The 20,681-nt window shown below is 51.2% G+C and overlaps 5 protein-coding genes across 5 annotated transcripts; 3 read left to right on the forward strand and 2 right to left on the reverse strand.

Annotated features, from left to right (window-relative positions):
* Window positions 1–131: 131 nt before the first annotated feature.
* Window positions 132–2,668, forward strand: V1518DRAFT_393047 (uncharacterized protein; the record flags this gene model as incomplete). The annotated part of the gene is made up of 3 exons (XM_066901782.1): window positions 132–513; window positions 571–748; window positions 917–2,668. The coding sequence occupies exons 1-3, from the start codon at window positions 410–412 to the stop codon at window positions 2,666–2,668; spliced, it is 2,034 nt and encodes a 677-aa protein (XP_066760448.1). The 5' UTR covers window positions 132–409.
* Window positions 2,669–3,516: 848 nt separating this feature from the next.
* Window positions 3,517–8,248, forward strand: V1518DRAFT_415415 (CPSF A subunit region-domain-containing protein). The gene is made up of 4 exons (XM_066903809.1): window positions 3,517–5,976; window positions 6,030–6,632; window positions 6,685–6,883; window positions 6,936–8,248. The coding sequence occupies exons 1-4, from the start codon at window positions 3,661–3,663 to the stop codon at window positions 8,129–8,131; spliced, it is 4,314 nt and encodes a 1,437-aa protein (XP_066760449.1). The 5' UTR covers window positions 3,517–3,660; the 3' UTR covers window positions 8,132–8,248.
* V1518DRAFT_415417 (ribosomal protein L24e-domain-containing protein) lies at window positions 8,176–9,120 on the reverse strand. Its single transcript, XM_066903810.1, has 3 exons — window positions 8,977–9,120; window positions 8,859–8,911; window positions 8,176–8,796 (listed from the first exon to the last, which is right to left on the reverse strand). Exons 1-3 carry the CDS (start codon window positions 9,016–9,018, stop codon window positions 8,328–8,330), a joined length of 564 nt encoding a protein of 187 aa, XP_066760450.1. The 5' UTR covers window positions 9,019–9,120; the 3' UTR covers window positions 8,176–8,327.
* Window positions 9,121–9,260: 140 nt separating this feature from the next.
* Window positions 9,261–12,177, forward strand: V1518DRAFT_415418 (uncharacterized protein). Its single transcript, XM_066903811.1, has 9 exons — window positions 9,261–9,494; window positions 9,559–9,699; window positions 9,768–9,801; window positions 9,865–9,873; window positions 9,925–9,982; window positions 10,040–10,224; window positions 10,286–10,724; window positions 10,786–10,891; window positions 10,951–12,177. Exons 1-9 carry the CDS (start codon window positions 9,414–9,416, stop codon window positions 11,698–11,700), a joined length of 1,803 nt encoding a protein of 600 aa, XP_066760451.1. The 5' UTR covers window positions 9,261–9,413; the 3' UTR covers window positions 11,701–12,177.
* Window positions 12,178–18,533: 6,356 nt separating this feature from the next.
* V1518DRAFT_415429 (DWNN domain-containing protein) lies at window positions 18,534–19,902 on the reverse strand. The gene is made up of 4 exons (XM_066903812.1): window positions 19,651–19,902; window positions 19,262–19,592; window positions 19,102–19,202; window positions 18,534–19,038 (listed from the first exon to the last, which is right to left on the reverse strand). The coding sequence occupies exons 1-4, from the start codon at window positions 19,820–19,822 to the stop codon at window positions 18,710–18,712; spliced, it is 933 nt and encodes a 310-aa protein (XP_066760452.1). The 5' UTR covers window positions 19,823–19,902; the 3' UTR covers window positions 18,534–18,709.
* Between the last annotated feature and the right edge of the window lie 779 nt (window positions 19,903–20,681).

The following is a 20,681-nucleotide window of genomic DNA, read 5'->3' on the forward strand; positions in this document are numbered from 1 at the left end:
CAGGCTGTCGTACGGAGGCGTCGACCCGGGCGCGTCATGCGCGCCGCGAGAAAAGCGGGCGGCTGACCCGGGGCCGCGGAACACCCTCCGCCTTCGCGTGCTTGCGCTGCGCTGGCGTGCCCCTGCCTCTTGGGCACCCACGCCGTCACTGCTGCTCCTCGCCCCCTCGCTTGCTCCTCCGCCGCGCTCCTCCTCGCGCTCCTCTTCTCGCTCGCCCCTCTCCTCCACCGGCCTCGCCAATGCGGCCCTGCTAAACTGCCGCCTGCCTTGCCGCCGCCCCCGTCGCCACCCGCCTGGCAAGTCTTACCGAGTATAGCCGTCGCGCGGGCAGGACGCATTGTTCTCGTCCTTCGCACCCTCCACACCCCCCGCCGATTGCCCTGTGGGCGTGCTCCTCCCCTCGCGCGCCATGGCGGCCACCACCACGACCTCGGCCATCGCGCCGGTCGCGCCCCCTGCGTTCGTCTTCCCTTACAACCACGACGCGTCTCCCGCCCGCCATGCCCGCAAGCCGTCCTCTGCATCGCTCCCCGGCACCATCACCATCGCCACTCCGCGTCCGCAGCCGAGTTTCGCCGCCCGCCCGCTCTCGTCCAGCGCCGGCGCGTCTACTGAGGCCAAGCAGCGTAGTCCTGCGCGCAGTCACGCCCATCGCCGCTCGGCGGCAATGTCGCATGACTTCATGGTCGAGCTGCAGTCCCAGCACGACCTCGCCCGCCAGCAGAAGCAGGCGCCCAAGAGTACAGACGTGCCACCGCAGCAGCCACAGCTCCACCACCCTTCCGCGGCGGCCGCGTCATCGGCGGCGGCTGCTCCCCCTACTCTCTTGTCACAGCAGCAGCAGCAGCAGCAGCAACAGCAACAGCAGCAACAGCAGCCACCCTCACCCAGCGGCCATGCTTCGTGTTCCGAAGAGATGCATGTGTCGCGATCCATGTCCCCTTCGCCGTCCTCCTCAGTCTCGCGCGCCTCCTCCTCCGCATCTCTCGCCTCCGTTTCGTCCACTTCTACGACGCCTCCAGCCAAGGCGAAGGTCATGTTTTCACCATCTGTCGAATTTATTCCTTCGCACTCCGTCACGACCTCCACGTCCACCACCGCCACAATCACACCAAACCACCGGCTATCCGCAGAAGTCCCCGAACCGCCAGCCGAGGCTTCGCCCGGCCCGGTGACCGTCGTGGCACCGGTTCCGCGATCCGAGCCTGCGTCGCCAGACAAGAACAACAAGAAGGCGCGATCATGGTCGTTCATGCGCTTCCGCTGGAAATCTGTGCTCGATCAGCCGTCGAGCAAGGCATCGGGCACCGCCTCTACGATCGAATCAGATGAGGAAGAGGAGGAGGAGGACGACGACAACGCCGAATTCCTCGCTCTCGCCCGTCCCGCCACACCTCCGCGCGTCTCGCATTCTTCTACCCCGCATTATTTCACACGCTCCGGCACACCAGAGCCTATGATCGACCTCGACGCCGCACTGGGACCCGCTGGCACGCCTCCTCTTCTCTCTGGCAGCTGGCAGTCATCTGCAAGTTACGCCGGCACCCACCGCCGTTCTGAGTCCGCGCCGGGCTTGATTGCATGGGACGGCACTCGATCGGTGGACTTTCACACATTTTCCATGTCCATGTCGCGACAACTCGACGGCCCGCCTATATCGAATCCGCGGTCACGCATGAAGCGAAAGATGTCCGCCGTAGTTGAGATCGAGGAGGCCATGGAGAACGAGGAGGGAGGCGAGGCATTGGCCGCCGCTATAGCCTCCGAACGGGCTCGGCAGCTCCAGACTCACGACGAGAGTATAGAGGTCCCGTCTGAGCAGCGTGGCCGCAGCGTCTGGGATGACTTTGTGAACTCGTTTGCCAAAGTCGCTGCCGAGCAGAGCCAGGATTTGACTGACAGTACGTCGCCTGAACGCGCATCATCACCCGGCAGCACATCGACACTGCCGGATGAGGTGCTCATCGTGGACGAATACGGCGAGGCGATTATTCTGGGCGAGCCGGGACCGGAGATTCGTCATATTCTTACGAACACTACGACAGCCACAAAAACGACGACTCTGGCGGAGGCTGACGGCCATTCTCTGCAGAATTCGTGCTCACATTCCACGCTTTCTGCAGACGTACAATCGGTCGAGAGCGGACGCGCGGGAGCCTTTGAGCGGGAGTTAGAGAGGTTGCATTCCAAGAAATCGCACACGCGGCGACGAAGTTTGGCCTTTAGTCTGAAGAGCGCGATGATGCGGAGTAAGTCGGCTGGCAACCTCGCTTCCGGCTGCGAGGAAAACACAGCTATCGCGAGAACTCTGTCATCAGAAATCAGTGCCGCGAGCCCCAAGAAAGGCAAGGTGCGACGGCGACATTCGAGCAAATCACAGAGCAGCATCCAAACCTCCGGCGACGAGAAGTTTGGCCGGCTTAGCCGCGGTTGGAAGAGTCTCGGAAACCTCACATCGCCAAGCTCGACGTTTTTACCAAACGAACAATCACATGCCGGCACTGGTCCGCATCGCCGAAACCCAAGCAGCAGCTCGCGGTCAACGCTGAGCAGGCGATCGATACACTCCGGGGGTGCGTATACCGCGACATCTGGCGTACACACAGTCATTCATCGGCGAAGTTTCGCGGGCCGCATGTGGAATTGGATAAGCAGTGCGGTCTCATAGCTTGAACGAGGAAGTTTTTTGTATGATTTGCGTGTTTGTGTATTGAGATCCGGTGGGTTCAACTAATATTCTAGTTACATTAATATTTTGTGTTGGCTTGTTTGTTCCGTGTGTTCTCGTATCCATTTTCTATGGTTTATTTTCGCTGGTTCTTTTGTGGTTCTGCATCACTGGCATTTGGAATTTTGTGTTTGAGTGTGTTCGTGTGTATTCGCTTTGACTTGTTCTCATGGCTGCTAGCCATCCCATATCATGAATTGGTGGAGAGTGTGATCTTACGACTAGCAGAGATAAAGAATTTCGATAGCTGGAAATGGTAATCAAGCTCGTCCGGTGAAACGTGGTGAATGGAGACGCGGTGGGCAAGGACTGCGGAGGCGAGGCGGTGACGTCAGGAGTGGCCGCGTGGGAGAAGCAGAGTAAAATGAGAGGGGCGAGCGGCGCGAGCAGCAGGCGGGTCCGCGTCGCCGTGGAGACGGGTCGGCGGCCAGGAACGACGACGTTCAGGCGCGGACCGGTGTCCCTTGCTTTCGCTACGGGCCGCGGCTCTGCAGCCCACGCCTAGTACTGCAGTGCCGTCGTCACATACGGCGCCGGGTCTGTCGCCGTGGGCCTCAACAGCGACAGCAAGTGCCGGCGCAGCGGACCACTCAGTGTCAGCGGGCAGCGCTTGCATGACAACGTGACGGCGAAACTAAGTTTGTGTAGATTGACCGGTGTGACAGTGGGTGTGACTGTCAACTGACGTCTGCCAACCGTTGTCCCTCGCCCACAGGCCCGCGCCGTAAGTTTAGAGTGCGAACCTTGCCGCCGAGCTTAGTCCTTGTGTTTTCGTCTCCACGCTCGCGCTCGTCGCTGCCGCCGCTCTCTCTGCCGCCCAGCTCATTGCCGCTTCGGGAAGTTTGTTGTTTGGCTACGTGGGCGGACGCGTCGCTGCTGTCGTTTGGTTTGCTGCGAGTCGTAGACTGCCGCAGCGCCTCTCGCGTGCCCTAATGCAGGTCTACCGCGACATCACGCCCCCGACAGCGGTATCCCACTGCGTCTCCGCTGCCCTCATCAGCCCTGGTGTGCTCAACCTCGCCGTCGTCAAGGCGTCCTCGCTGCTACAGATCTATGACTTCGTCGTCCACGAATCGAGCGACCCGACCACGCCGGAACCGCAGGCGCAGAACCAGGATCTTGACGGCACCGACGACAACTTCCTTGCCGATATCGGTCTCGAGCGATCGCACACGCTACACCAAACAAAGCTCGTGCTTGTGGCAGAGTTCGAGCTCAATGGCTTCGTCACCGGCATCTCGCGCATCCGCACGCGCTATGATCTGAGTCGCGACTGTTTGCTGCTTTCGTTCGCCAGCGCCAAGCTGTCGCTCATCGCGTGGGATCCGTTCAAGCACAAACTCACCACCATCTCGCTTCACTACTACGAAAAGACCATACCGCCTGACGACGACATTGACGATGCGGCCCGCGCGATACTGCGTACCGATCCGGGAAACTTCTGCGCGTGCCTCAAGTTCGGCAAAGACATGTTTGCGTTCTTGCCGTTCAAAAGTTTTGACGACGACGACTATTTCTCCGAGATGCCAACCACGAACGGCTTCGCGTCCGACGCCACGACTCCGCTCGCACCGACCAAAACCGCGGTGTCATACAAGTCCTTTGTTGTTGATGCGCACAAGTTGGACGATAGCATCAGCAATGTCATCGACCTCGTCTTTCTGTACGAGTACCGCGAGCCGACTCTTGCCATCCTCTACGAGCCGAAGAGAACGTGGACAGGCTTGCTTCACGAAAGGCAGGACTCTGTGTCTTTCATCATTCTTTCCTTAGATCTGCAGCAGCGCGCGTCGACGCCGATCTTTAGTGTTTCGAACCTGCCATACGACCTGCAATCCGCCGTCCCTCTACCTGCTCCCATCGGCGGCACGCTTCTTCTCGGCGCAAACGAGGTCATCCATGTCGACCCTGCGGGACGGGCCGTCGGCATTGCTGTCAATTCCGCCGCTTTAATGGCGTCCAAGTTTGATTACATTGATCGTGCGTTTTTGGAACTCAGACTCGAAGGCGCACGAGCGACGTACCTGCAGGACAACTTTGTGCTCTTTGTTCTTGGGTCGGGCGAAATCTACCTCGCTGAGTTTGCGCTGGATGGACGAACTCTCGACAGAATCGAGTTTCACGCTGTCGAGGCGCTCGAGAAAGTGGTGTGTCCCGCACCGGCGTGCATTGAGATACTCTCGTCCAAGAAGAAGATATATATAGGAAGCGGACAGGCCGATAGTTTACTACTCTCTTGGCGCAAATCTGATGACAAGTCAGAGCAGAATGCTCAAGCGGGCATATCTGATAGTGCACAGATTTTGTCAAAGGACTACGACGACGAGGACGAAGAACTATATGGCGGCGAACGTATCAGCAACACTGCGCGATATACCACTTTCGATACCGACAACAACGATCTTGCGGAAGACGTGGTCAAGAAATATATTTTTTCTGTTCATGATACCATGACAAACTACGGCCCGTTGGTTGACCTTGCGTTCGGCGCCGTGGATACAAACGGGCTTCGCAACGCACCGTCGTCGAAGATAGAAATTGTCGGCGCACGTGCAGGGGAGCACCACACTGGTGGCTTGAGTATCTTCCGAAGGTCACTGACTCCTCGTGTCGTTGCACAGTTCACATTTCCGGAATGCAAGGGCGTCTGGACTGTGAAAGCCAAGAGCCGGAATACCAAGACTAGTGCGGATAGCGAGCTCTCGGATCTCGTGGACAAGTATTTAATAATTTCGAAGAACGAGGAGAGTTTGATTTTTGACATCAGTGAGCAATTTGACCAAGTCCGAAACTCGGAATTTGATTCAAAGAGCACAACCCTTGCGGCTGGCGTGATATTCGACGGAACGCGCATTGTACAGATATGTCCGACGGAAATCCACGTTTATGATTCTGATCTGCAGATCTCGCAGATGCTTCCCGTCTCGGACGACGACGATATGGACGAACGAGAAGCCGAGATCGTTGCTGCTTCCTTTTCAGATCAGTCATTACTCGTGTTGCTCGATAATGGTAAGGCTCTATATTTTAGCGGCGACGTTGGAAGTTTGGAGCTTGCGGAGGGAAAGAAAGTGGGTGGCGACGTTGCTGTTTCCGCTGGCTGTCTCGCGAAAATCCCGTTGGCATATGTCACCGCGGAGGAGCTGAAACGGAAACGCAAGCGTTTCAGCTCCCACCCTGAAACTGATCAAGTTACCGAGCGCACAGTGGATGTTATTGTTATCACTACAAGTCGCGGTATTTTACAGGTACGCCATCAAGCTGTCTTCCAGTCTAGGCCCGCCTCGCTAACCGTATGTAGATATACAATGCCGCTGACTTGAGTCTGCTGTATTCAACTTCACGAGTGGACACGCTACCCGAGATTATACATGAAGCCGCTGGCGCAGGCAAGTTTGACCGTCCATCTGTCAGCCGACGGAAATCGGGCATCGGTATTACAGCTCATCTGAAGCCTGAGGAGCGTGATTACGGAATTTGCGAAATTTTGTACGCGCCTCTAGGCGATTCAGTATTAAAGGAGAACCATCTGATTATACGAACCGCCGATGGAGACATCGCGGCTTACAAGCCGTTCATGGTTGACGGCCAGACAGTACACTTTACACGGTCAGTCATGAACATTTTACGACCACCTGTTCTTGGCGACGCCCCTGTGGTGCATAGCAGGAAACAGAAACTGTTTGCGGTGTCTGTGAGCAACTTAGATGTCGTTGCTGTGTTAGGTGGCCAGCCTGTGAGTGGCAATGGCGTTGATAATATTCCATCTTCTGAGGGATACTGGATTGTGAAGACTGCAAAATCAACACCGAAGTCGATCTCGGCTGCCGGAGGAGCTATATATTCGCTTAGCTCCTTCCATTCATTTTCGGTGGATCATGGCTTCATCTACGTGTCCAACGAGGTAGATTCTAGTTTTCGCGTACTCGTGGAACCATGACTAATATTCTGAACAGAACTTGGTGCGTATATGCCGGTTTGACGATAGCTACAGTTTGGAAGGACCATGGCCGGCGAAGAAAATTGTGATCGAAGAAGATGTGCATGCTATTGCATACCACCCGGTGCAATCTGTTTATGTGATATCCACATCCGTCGAAGTACCATTTAGTTCAAAGGACGAACCGGAAGAGCGTGAGGTTGATGTGACGGAAGGTAAGTTTCGAAATCTTGCTCCTTGCTATTGCGGATTGCTGATTCGATCTAGAAACGGAATTCCCATCTACAATCTCGCAGGGCTCGCTCAAACTGATTTCACCAAAATCATGGGTTATTGTGGATAATTATGAGCTTGCCACGAATGAGACTGCGTTGGTGGTCAGAACTGTTAACCTCCAACTGTCCGAGCGCCTGACAACTCGTCGACAGTTCATCGCCGTGGGCACAGGCGTGTTTTACGGCGAGGATCAACCGTCAAAAGGTTTTGTCTACGTCTTTGAGATTATAGAGGTCGTCCCTGAGCCAGGAAGGCCGGAACACAATCACAAGTTCAAGTTGATTGTCAAAGAAGATGTGCGCGGTGTCGCTAGCACTTTATGTGAGCTTAACGGGTACTTGTTGTCCGCGCAAGGCCAAAAGGTTATGGTACGGGCTCTTCGTGAAGATAACTCATTCTTGCCGGTCGCGTTCATGGACATGAACATCTACGTTTCGGAGGTAAAGTGCCTAAAAAACGTGCTTCTTTTAGGCGACGTCATGAAAAGTATCTGGTTTGTTGGCTTCTCCGAAGAGCCGTACAAAATGCAGTTATTTGGAAAAGACCTTCGGCGGATTGAAGTCGTGGCAGCGGATTTTTGCGTGAACGGCGAGATTGCGCATTTTGTGATTGCAGATGCGAACAAAAGGCTGCACGTTGTACAATATGATCCTGAAGACCCGAAGTCGTTATCGGGACAGAGGTTGATGCCAAAGTCGGAATTTTTCGTGGGACACAATATCGAAGCTTTTGTCATGGTGCCACAGGAGCAGTTTGCTTCTACGCCCAGCACCGCGGTAGTCCCAATGGTCGATGGTGGGGCCGATAGTGCAACGGAGCCGCCGCAATCGTCTCTGGGACCAACCGAACAGTTCATGTGCATTGGCGCGACGCGCTCAGGCAGTCTTATTGCCGTGCATCCCGTGTCGGAGGCAAAATATCGAAGGCTTGTAATCGTGCAGCAGCATCTGACGGACCGCATGGAACACGTCGCAGGCCTCAACCCGCGCATGCATCGCACACTCACCGCCAGTTCAGACCTGGAAATGTCAGTTTCTCGCGCAGTGCTTGACGGGAACTTGCTAATGAAGTTCGCGTCGCTGTCTCTTGAGATGCAACTGGAGATTATTGAACGGGTTGGAAAGGGCGCGAGTGTCGATATCTGGAATCACTTGATAGAGCTGGACAGGTCTCTCTGTTACATGTAAACTTGAGATGACGTTTATGTACAGTTATAAAAAGCATTTGCTTATTTTGTCATGTCATTTGTAATATATTGTAAATATATAGTTGACCTAAACAACAACGCCAAATGAAATTGCGACGGAGGGTTATGATGCTGAACCCACCCAAAAGTACCCGAAATAGTAGCGCAGTAATGTACAAAAAATATCAATAAAATTTTTAGTTCTTTTGCTTCCTTCTCTTGACCGGCACCTTGACCAGCACCTCCTCCCGTACCTCGACAGGCTCCTCGATATCCATGACCTCTTCCTCGCTGTCCTCGCTCTCCACCTCCATAACTGTCGCTGCTGCCCGCTCGCGCGGAACCAGACCGCCCTGCTGCAGCAATTCCTGGTTCTCCGCAACAAGCTTCCTGTCCTCCTCGCGCTGCTTGGCCTTGTTGCCACGCATTCGGTTCTTGTAGAACGCCCGCTCGCGCCGTGCTCGGATCTCTGCGACGCGATGCATCGCTTTGAGAGTGACGGCGACGAGATCACGGTTGTAGCGCACGGGGACGTTGCGGCGCGCAGCAAATGTGAGGGTCGAGTCGACGACCATTTCCTTGCCAGCCGCTTTGCGGAAGGCCTTGGTCCAGCGGACCTTACGAGGATTTCGCTTCATTTTGAAGTTTTTGTGGCATTTCGAGCGGCTAGAGTGAGGAATGTTAGAACCAAATAACAAGATGCGATAGCAGAAGAAAGGAATTCTTACCAGAATCTGAATTCCTTCGCGTCGTTACGGACGAACATAATACCATGACCGGGCTATATAAACCGCGTTAGATCAAAGTTCACTGTATGTTGAAGCGCTCATTATAATTATCACTCACGTAAACCGGCGATGAACAAAAGCTGCAGTTATGAACACGCATAGCTCCTCGAAGATATTAGGCAAAAGACCAAAGACAAAACCCCGAATTAGTCGGGCGATCTTCTGTTCCTAGGCGCGCGGTTTACTAGATGATCCCAGCGTAATGAATTTGCAAGAAAAAATATTTTTGGCGTAGTGTTGCTTGGGAGTTTTGCAATGCTACCACGTGATCTATATTCACGTGCCAGGGTTGCGGTTCCGACCGGCCGCTATCGTTCGTGCCCGGCGTCATCAGCGTGATCGCTAACACATCCGATAAATCTGCGACGCCATCGATCAGCAACAGCACGTCGAAGAAGTGAGCAAACGGCAGTCCACTCGCTCTTGCACTGTTTGCCGTGTAGCGCACGGTACTACTAATACCATCCCCACATTTGGCCTGCATTGGACACCACCATGTCTGCGGTTCGAATAGCTTTTGTGTGGATCGCCTTCGGCGTCGTATGCGGTGTTCTCGCATTAATATCGATTCTCTTTGTAAGTAGTTCGACGTTGGAAGAGATGGTGTTTGCGGCAAGAGACTAAGAAGGTGGTGCTATAGACGAGACTTTATACCAAGAAATACGAACGCGATGTCTTTGTTATGATTATTTCCGTGTTCTCCATAGCCGTTGTACTGGCAACGGCGTGTTTATTACCGGTCGATATCGCTATTGTTAGCCAGGTGAAGGGGATAGAACAGGTGAGATCTGCGCTTTGGTTATGGTTGGGTTGTCTGTGTGGCGCGACTGACTTGATTCTCTACGGCAGACCCTCACCGCATCTGAGTTAGCAGTGCAAATCGGTATGTATATATAACTCCAGGCACGACACCACTTTAGAGAAGTAACTAACAGATATGATTTAGTCTACTACCGTAAGTTCAGGGTGCAGCATATTCCGAAGGATATCTACTAACATGACAAAGTTCTGTACTCCATGGACGCGTTCCTTATCCTCATCTTGATTCCGTTCACATACTTCTGGTATATATGCCATCTTTGGTTTTTGTTCACAAATGCCCACTAACATGTCTTGGACAGGTTCGAGGAATGGGACGAGGAATCCACCACTGCGGGACGCATTCGAGGTGCTCTAAAGTACTCTGCTATTTTCGCGACTATCGCCATTATCCTGCTCATACTCGGCTTGTTTATTCCATATGGACGTGGTGTGCGAAGTGGAGAGTACGACTTCACGTATTTCCGACAGCTGTTGACCGAGAACCGTGCGTACCGAAGATCTTGTAGTGATAACGTCGACATATATACTAAACTTTGCTAAAATAGGTGGCGAGCGTGCATTGACGTTCATAATCGGAGTTTTACTTTGCCTCGGTATCATCGTTTATGTCGTCTACACCGCCATCGGTTTCGCAGTGTTGCCGGTGCTGTGCTTGAAGTACCGACCAAACATGACGAACCTAGAGCTCGACGACACACGCACGTCGCTTAACCTGAACCGAGAGAAGCAGCGTATGATCGAAGCGCGATACGAAGGCTCGAGCGTTGAGTGGAGTGTCCGGGACAAGCGTGCTTATGAGAGCCTGCAACGCGAAGAGCGCACGCTGGTGCGCAGAGTTCGCGTCAACGACGGTATTTCGCATTGGTACCGCCCAAGATGGCTGCTGAAGGCGTTTCGCCTTGTCGCGAGACCGGTGATTGTTATTGTTGGCATGTTTTTGATGCTTGCAGCGCTCCTCGTTGTCGCGTCAATTATTATCTCAATGTGGGTGATTCTGGGTGGCCGGAATTTCTCAGCTTGACTGAAACTAACTTTATGTCTCCAGGATTGATCATATTATGAACACAACTTGCGGAAGACATTGCGGATTCTTGATTTCCCATACTAAGATTATCAACCCAATCAATGAGATATTGCGTCTCACGTCTAAGGTTAGTGTGGTTGGGTTTGTCTGTAAGAGAGGATGTGCGAGCTGACGACGGCATCATAGGGCTTCCCTGCCGACTACATCATTACGCTGTTCATTATTGTGTGGTTATTTGTGTCTACGGTTATTGGTTTGTCGTACTTCAGCATCAGACTCATCTGGTTCGTTCTGTTCCGGATCCAGCGCGGTAAGACGGATCCTCAAGGGTTGTTACTAGGAACCTCGATGTTGATGGTGACTGTTCTTGCAATCAACTACGGGTTCACCCAAATCATCGCACCGGACTACGCCAGATACGGTAGCCAACAGTTCTGCAACTACACTATTGACGGGCTGTATGGACTTGCTGGACAGTGCACAGATATGCCGGAGTATTTAATTTCCTGCGCAGAGGCGAGCGCGTCACTGTTCACTCCCGCTTATGATGACTACCCGTATGCTGATGTGATTGTTGACGGACCGGGTGTGTATGCCAATGCAACGCTCTACTTCAACGAAGTATGCCGTCAGACAATCGTCTCGACGTTCATCGACCGAGTTATTGTCAACTATCCGTGGTTCGGCTTGTGGGCATTCTGGGCGCAGTTCGGATTCCTCGGAATCTTCTTCATCGCGCTCATTGTCGCTGCCATCCGTCGGCCGTCGTGGGATTCGTATGACGCGGATGACAACGACGATGACGATGTTCCAGAGGAGCAGCAGAACTTGCTCAGTCGCACAGCTGCAAAATGGTCGAGCCGTGTGAACTCGACTTGGGACGATTTAACCGCGCGGGCGCAGATCGCGGATCAGGCTGTGAGGTTGCTGCGTTAAGAAACTCATTTAGACGAAAATGGACAGTGGTTGTAGTAGCTTCTCTCGTCGCACCGCTGCAAAACACGCGTTACTCCATCGAGGTCGCGTGCTTCATGTTTGAAGAGGCGCAAGCAACTGTGGATCGAAGCCATGAGAGATATTTTTGCATTTTTTTGAACTATTTACAAGTGCGAAGTAGGGCAGCGAGAGTGTTGGGCAAGGGAAATTGTGTCTACGATATAAGATTTCTCTCGTGGCGTGGCTCAGGTTACCCCGTGCGCTTGCGAAGGTGTTGACGCGGGGATGAATTTTTGCACATTTAGTCTGGTAACATCTTTTGTGGAAGTTGGCGCAAATAATCTTCTTTTTTAATTTAACTTAACTTAGTTATACCAAACAGATATAAAAGGATAATTGTGTAATCGACAATCGTTTGGTGTATATCGGTAGTTCGTAAACGGAATATAGAAAGAAATCGCAGGTCACGTTTCAAAACCAGGGAGATGTCTGGTAGGAGGGGTATTTTCCAGTGTCTGTTGAATTGAGCATTGCAAACGCTCGGTTCTGTTTACGTCCCAGAACGGAGCAGCTTTAATTTGCGCAGTAGAAGGTGTCTAGAGTATTATCTAGATGACTCTAGTCAGGGTGTCAGGGTATTTCATACTCCAAAGCATCTGATGAGACAATACTGACGGCTGTGATTGCGGCAGCTAGGTTGACGACACCCAGCAACACCGTTTTCGCAGGTCCAAACAACCACTGGTATGATCCCTTCATCCTCTCTCATTAATCAACATCGTCGGTACATAAAGCATCGTCTTGGAACAGCACCGATCAAGTTGTCAAACCCCGATTTATTTAGCGGCGGTAGCGGATCGACATAGTTATGGCGAAAAAGAGACCTTCCCGTATGCCGCATCGCTCGATTTCCTTTGCCAAAGCAAGCTGGACGAATACATCCAGAGGGCAATAAGCTTCGAACGTGCATTCTATTAAAAGAGATAGTCCATATCTCGGCTCTGCTGCATGTGCTGATTGGGCGCGCTTAGGACGTCCGGGATATATCGGGCAAAGTTGTATATCAGTCTAGCATTCCAGGGAGATAGCCTGCACCGTCAAGCAAATAAACTTACCGACGCAATACTGTATATATGCATGAATGTTTCGTGAACTAAAAGTCAGAGATTTCGAATAGATTCTATCTCGCCGGAGGGTAGTAATTTGCTGTGATGGTAAGAGCGCGAGCCGTGCGACTGACGATTAGAGCGATGCGTTCTGGACGCACTACCGCGAGCCGAAACTCTGGAGATGTCATGAGAAGGATGTGCTTTGTTAGTTTGTCGTATAATTTTGCTCCAGCATATGGTTTATTCCAAAGTCATGTATTCTGAACACGCGGCGTATCGCGATCGAAACACGCTGGCGATGGCACGACCTGGGAACTGCGCACTCATACCGCGACGACTCATAAGAAGAGATGTTGTTGACGTTCTGTGCGTATGCGGACATCACGAGAAATCCGGATTTCAACGAAATACCTCGGCGTCCGGCATGTCACAGGAGATAGTTAATTTGAAGTCACTAATCAGTGATACCTCCCTCCCATATCTCTGACTGGCATGGCGTAAATGTGATCAACGCGAACACAGGAGGGGTAATGCACAAAACTGAGTCCAAGACGAGTACAGACCTGAATATCTATTCGGCGTATTACGCATCGGCGCAGCACAACAGATCGTTAGGATCGTTAGAACCTTGCGAGTAGAAAATTGCAGACAAATCTGGTAGTTTGACAGGGAAGAATGCCAATATCTTCTAGAGGGAAAGGACAGAAGGAAGAAAGCCGAGGTATTCTGACCGTAGAATTGAGACGCCGGCGGGAGGAGCAGAATGCGCCCTGGGTGGTCCTCTTAAAAGACACCTTCTACCTACTGCCGTTGCCTCGGTGTCTCATAGAAGGATCATGGCATCACAGCTAACTTCGGGAAAAAGTCGTCTGCAGGCACGAAGCTCCTTCCTTCCCCGTGCGGCGTTTACTGAGACGTCATTCCTTGCGAGGTAGCGGACAGATCCCAAATTTGCGAAGTTCATCTGTTGACTCCGATCAGCAGGATGTGCGAAGGTCTTGTAGCCTAGAAACAACGAATTGATCCAGATTATACAAACACAAGGCCTTAGCAAGTGACGAAGGTGCGAAACGTGTGAAAGGGGCGAAGAAGCGTGCTGTCCTCCGCGAAAGTTCTGAGGCTGATTGCCTAAGCGGGACAAAATCGCGTCGGCCTGCGAACAGTCTGGCCCCTGAAATTAATTGAGTTTCAGTCACCTTTCAACGGCTGCTGTTTGGCTTTCACGACCGCACAGCTCACGCGGTTGTGGACCTCCAGCGGCGATCCATGACGTTAAAGGCAAAAAGCTTGTCGGACCGCGCACCAAACGACGCGTATCAATGTCGCCGTTGCTGTCGCTTGGAAAGAAACTTCCAACATTCGGCAGTCCTCGGGCGACTATGCTGCGGGAAGTAAGCTGGACACCAGCTGTGCAAGTTTCAGAATTATTTGTCGCGCACTTGGATATCCAATCAAGCGCATTTTAATTGGGCACTTTGGCAATAGCATATTAGAGGATTATGCTAAATGTGTCAACAATCCCCTGTTGTAGTGTTATCAGGTAGCACGCTATCAACTACCGCAATTTGGTGCAGTTCAGATTATTCAAAGTCCGCGGAGCTAGCAGAAAATCACGTAAAATTCTTCTCTGTATTCAAGTTCACTATCCTTGGCCCGCTGTTAGCTAGTTAGCTGCTCACCAAACGAGTATCTCCACTACACATCACCGGAACTGACGCACAGTAGAGCTGTGCATGTGTTTTTGTTTCAGGAGAGACGACAGTACAGAGTAATTCGAGATGCAAGTCTCAGTCAAGCTGCATGAATCAGGCAGTCACTCAAGAGAGCTAGTTACAGGAATTCAAGCCGCTTTCGCTGCAAATGTCGATAAGTCAGCCGAATATAATCACAATGTGCTTGTTATCGGCAAGGCAAAGAAGCGAATAGTTGAAGTAAGCTTCCAATCAGGTAGACCAAACTTGAATTACTTTGGTACCTGAGCTGTCAATCAGGTTGCTAGAACTACTATAACTCGGCAGCTCCGCCGCGAGAATGACATGGAAGCCATCGGACATTAATGTAGTGCATGGAGGCACATTCCCCACGCAGATCCAGATCGCGCAAACAGATGCAGAAACTCACGAAGCTGAGCTGGTGACTGCAACCAGGTGGATTTCGCGAAAGTTTTTGAGCATCGGAGTTAATCACGAAACACCGCACATGAAGTTGCTTTACAGTAGCTCGTCAGTCTCGCCTACTCTACCAAAAGATTCTGCTGTGACTTTCTTCGAGAGAACAGATATGCCACCACTCTACATGTGCTGCAGCGTCGTTCGTAATTATGCAAGTGTGTGATAGCCTGCAGCACACCTGCAGACACGGGCCAGTTCCAGGTACGCCTTCCAACAAAATTTTGTTTATCTCTCCCGTGCTTTGGTTCTTGTTTTACAACCAGTACTGATCGCCCAGAATTCCTCGTTCTTGTTTGCCACTAACTGCCGCTGGCAGGTAGTGTGGCTTGGTGATAAGTCCGGCTGCATCCACTGCACAGGGTGTGTCTACAGAGAAACCATTATGGTGAGTCAAGTGGTTGATTGTCCCGCTGTGCGCCTGTCGATGCCATTCTCCGAAACCTGTATCAATGCCGTTCTCCGAAACCTCTCCAATGCCGGGCGACTGAGCGGCCTTAGATGTTGATACGGATGAATGCGCTTAGTGGGGCAGCCTTACAATATAATATCGCCTGAGATGGCATGCATGTCGCCCACAGGTAAGATGTGCAACTCACTTCTCGGACACATGCACATAGCGGATTTGATCACAGGAACGACGCTCTAACCACTAGCCAGCGAAGAACGTCACAACCTACTCGCAGCACATGTGCATGACTGCACTTGGCGCTCGAAAGGCCGAATGCGATATTGCAGCTAATTAACTAATATCCGTCCAAGCGGCTATGTCGCCGCCCGCTCTGTCGAGCTTCGTCAATATGAACGAGCAGAGCCGCATGCGCCCGCGGCATCACAGCTGTTTCAGAGTAGGTCAGGGTCAACAAGCTGGTTAGCTCACAGTCTACACCTTCGCTGCCTGCGCTAGCAGAAAACCTAGCGAATCGTAGCACTTCTGACTTGCAGATACGTCGCTTCGTTCAAGCCTCTCTATATCATGATATCGGCAAATTCGACAAGGCGGATAAGTCTAATGCAGATTGCATGAGACCCGACCCCCTTTGTCGTGGACATAGCATTGGCCATCGTCCGTCAATGAGACAGCCTCAGACGGCCGAACTCGAAATCAACAATAGTCAACTACGTACAAACTGAGTCGGGCTAAGTAGGCAGTTTTTACGGCAAAATAGTAATTGAAACATAAGAGGGGGGCCCCTGTGCAGGCCAATCCTATCTGCCGATATGCTGCCCTCTCGATTAGCGACAAGTCACGGACTCATGACCGGTCCAAGGCGGTAGTGCGAATCTATCCGTGTGGGCCTGCAGATCTGGCGAAGTTGCAATTGGCGACGGCTGTGTTCTATGAGGCAGGACCGCTTCAACTGTCACCAAGCTTGTCCCATTCAGCCGAAGTGTACAATTTTGCACGGGTACTGTGCGTTTAAAGTTCCATGGCGGCGCACCCGCAGAACTTACATTGATGGTGCGGCGTACCTGGCCCGCAGTTAGCAATCCGTACTTCGCACTTTTAAGGTTCGTCGGTACTCGTATCTAGCAGTTAGTTTGAGTCTATGACGAGGAATCGCTTACAGTGTCGTCTGGCGGCTCCGCCAATGCATAATTGTTTTCTGCTGCGACACATCCCTTCCTGCCGTCGTCCCCTGTTGCCCTGTGCAGTGAGCCAGTGGCATATCCCCCATCTGCTCCCTCTCTCGTATTCCGCGTATTCTACGAATTCCTGTTTTATTTGTTACTCGTCCTATTAACTATTTTTCTATATATATATGTGCCCTGCCGTGCTTGAAGGGCGAAACTCCCCGCACACCTATTGAGCTCGCCTCCAATCTTCACATCGTCAAAATTGTCTTCTCGTTATGGCCGACAATTCATCCGTTCCACGTACAATGCCCGATTGCAGGGGCGAATATCTTACCACATCGTCATCTCCATCTTCTCTTTCGTCTTCTTCTTCCTATTCTCCCACTTCTTCTCCATCTATAGTAGCTCATACGGTTGCGTTCAGTTCGTTTGGAACGTCTTTCTCAGTGCAACAATCTACAGCATATCAGTTTGCAACTGGTGAGCCTTCCTATATCTGCGCCTGTGGGTACTTCCAGTAGCAACTGCTCGTACTGTGTAGGCACATGCTCATTTTCTTCTAGATAGTCATAATTCCGTGCCTATTGCCACCACATACACAACTACGACTTCATTTGCAAACACCAATCCCGTGGCAGACGACGAAGGCTACGCTTCTGACAGCTCCTTACCGATCAATAACGGTAGTAGCAGTCACTCTTCAAGCTCGTGAACCCTACGGCGATCGTGTCCAATCAGACACACTCATTTGATCCGACCTACCGTAAATTCATGATCATTGTTGGATTTGCATAATAATGTGTTCTTGAAGCCACCTCGAAGTTTGTCTTACTACTTTTGTTGTGTTTACCACTTGCTGAGATAAGTGTTGTGGCAGTTTGCGATTGCTTCATTGACGCTCGTACACGCATGAATTGATCAGGAGTCCGCTGACTCTTCGTCTCTTCTTCTACATATGACACGACTAAACTATGGCAGACTTGCGCCTATTGTGACACCTATTCTTTATACGCTTCATGAAGCCATTTATCTGCAAGACTTGGTACCCGTCGGTGCCCGCGATACTTACGACGAAGGTATCGGGGAATTTTACGCACATTGCATTACGGAGATATTTGATATTATCTACGGCGCATGCATATATTTTCTGTATTCCCTATGTAAGTTTGTGAATCTTTGTATCTGAGAACGTGCTTGGCGGTATATTTGCGTCAGTGGTGTGTGTTGTCCATCGTTGTACGGTGACTCACTAATTCGCATATGCATACTATACATACCCAACCAGCTTATTTCGTAATTAATGCTCCTCAATGATTCAGAGTGTTGGTGATTTTCTGCAGAAAAGTTGTTTCGCAGTCGAGCAGATTCGGCCACAGAACACAATATAAATGAGTTTCGCAAAGCCTGTCGCAGCCACGCCTGGTGATGCTTGCTATGTTACACGGTCTCATCTCAGTTGACTTTGGCGGCTCACAAGAGAGGTCAGACTGGTAGTGTGGAACCTGAATAACTGCGAGGCTTCCTCCTCCTACAAACACATCATAATGACATATGCCATAACTAAGCATTGGCTGTCGACAGTCACTGTGAAGCTTTACAGATGTCTGACATCGAACATGTCAACGAGGCTTGAGGAATAGGCGCAAGTCGGATTTCGTTAAGCGAGTATCGCGTCAACTATTTACAAAAATTTGTTGAATTCAACGCACCCCAAAGCCCATTGTGTAATATCTAATTTCCTCAAGCTGGTTAACCTCTTTCCTCAGCGGGCACCTCATCACAGTTTGACGGAATAGTGGTATGACACGACCGATCTTCAGAGGCCAGACATCGGCAAAAACGAGTTAACGACATGCGCGCGCGTCATTCTCGGGTAATGTACATTCGGTAACCAGCCTTGAGCCGTTCCAGTTGTCTAGAACCACTGCAGGTGTCAAGAGACCTTTCGAGAAATGAGCTCAACGTCATACGGTACATATAAAGAGATGTTATGTCAATTATTTTGTGTGCCTGTAATTTACAACTCTCAGTTGATAGTTCAGCTAACTACAAGAAGCTGTATAACAACTGATTTGCTACTGAATTAACGCCATGTTCTGGAAGAGGAAACCGCGGGAGCAGATACCGCTCACGCAGCAAGTGTTGCTTTCTCCACTATCCGTCAGCGTTGGTTCTCCGTGTCCTCTTTCGCTTGTGCTCGCCATCACTGCCATCGGCTTCTCCGTTCCCCTGGTGATCCCCGCCCATTGTCTGCTTCTGGAGATATGACGACCACGCAGCGCGATCAGGCTGGACAACGACAAATTCGCCATTTTCGTTCATCCGCACGCGATCGCTCACACTGCCATCGGCACCTTCAAGTGCGCTCATTTCATCCTTCGATACAGTCTTCAGGAACGATTTCGGGATACCAGTAGTTCGTTTCAGGCGGCGGTATTCAAAGTTCGGGTCGCTGTTTGTAGGACAGGCTTGAATCCAATGACCTAAATACACGGGATCAGCTATTTTGTGGCTATGTTAACACAGTCAAATAGTAATGTTCTTACCCTTCTTTCCACAGCGGTGGCAAATGTAAGTTGGCGGTGGCGGATAATCTGGTGCGGGCTTTTGCCGATGAACAGAGGGCCGTCCATAAACAGGTGTTGCACTACCAATACGTGTCAGTCACATGGCAGTTAGTAAGCTGTCCTCACTTCAAACACATACCCCGCCATTTTCTCCTGTGTGTTATTCCAGCTCTCTGATTGTGCTTCAAACATTGCGTTGATCATATCATCTTCCGTTCCGTCGCCGCTTCGCTTCGGAGCTGACGATGTAGTCGCCTGCGACCCTGGTCGTCTCTGTAATCCCTCCCCAGGAATTCCAAGTCCTGGTCGTCGGCCCGGTGCTGAGCTTCCGTACGCGGATGCCCCCATTACTGGAACCGCTTTTGCGCCGACATACCGCGCCGCTGTCCCACGGCCGAGCTTCACCGGGGCGCGTCGACGCACAACGACTGACGATGAACGTGGCAAAATTTCTCCGTCGTCATCATACTCTACACGCCAAGAAGTTAATCAAAAATTCATTGACTGTATATATACAGGCAAACACACCATCACTTGTATCCGCGTTGTAAATAGACAAATCAAAATCGGTGCCTTCCCCAAGCTTGTTGAGCGCGATGATCTCTCGCTTCAGATCAAATACCGTGATTCCGGTACCATCAAATGTGATTCTCTTTGGATCCTTCTGCGACCTGAATTTATAGTAGATAAACGATGACATCGGTATTGCTCCGACAACAGAAAACTGAAATTCGCTTGAAACACACAAAGAAGCAGCCGAGAGGATCGCCGACACCAAACCTCCCAACGTTCCCAATGATCTCCAACCTGTCAAGCAGAGAGTACATTCCCCGACAAGTCTTACGATTGCGATACACCGGCAGCTTGCAAATGATCTGGCCGTCTAATAACGAGCCTTTTTTGACTTCTAAACGCAGCAGCATCTTCTTTTCTTCGGACATATTTTATTTACGAACATAGCGTTGTCTAGTACAGTGATATGACCTGCTTCTCGCGAGATGCTCGTAGTACTCTGTGGTCAATAGTTACGTGATACTGCTTTTCTGGTACACGAATCATGTGTAATTGGTGACGTTGTTCATCAAGGTCTTTCAGGTAATGTCGGTTGATTGTACTGCAAGCGAAATATCGTTTGGCAACGGAGTGTACGAACACCGCGCCTAGCAGATGTGAAGATTATGCATGACAAGTGTAATCGCCGGCTCTTAGATATCGAACCTTCAGTTGACATTCATTCGTCTTTATACCACTGCCAGCCAACGATTGAGATTTCCATTGTGCCAATGCGAAGTCCAACTTGTGACCTGTCTGCGAGCATCCTGGTAGTTTGCAAGTATATCAACGGTAGTCGCAAATCTGCCGCGTTCCATTTGTAAGCTCTAGCATTGTGGATTCTTTTAAGATTCGGACTGCCAGTGAATGTTCGATCACGCAATTGGTGGGCGACTCTATTGCAGTTTCCAAGGCTAGACCGCTCGCTTGGACTTTGTTGTATGACCGGCAGATATGTCAACACCATTTGAACGCTTTCCGCCAATCATACTGAAAGCATACCGGTG

This window comes from Limtongia smithiae (assembly GCF_038497785.1).
Source record: "Limtongia smithiae strain NRRL Y-17922 unplaced genomic scaffold V1518scaffold_4, whole genome shotgun sequence".
Taxonomy (NCBI): Eukaryota; Fungi; Ascomycota; class Lipomycetes; order Lipomycetales; family Lipomycetaceae; genus Limtongia; species Limtongia smithiae.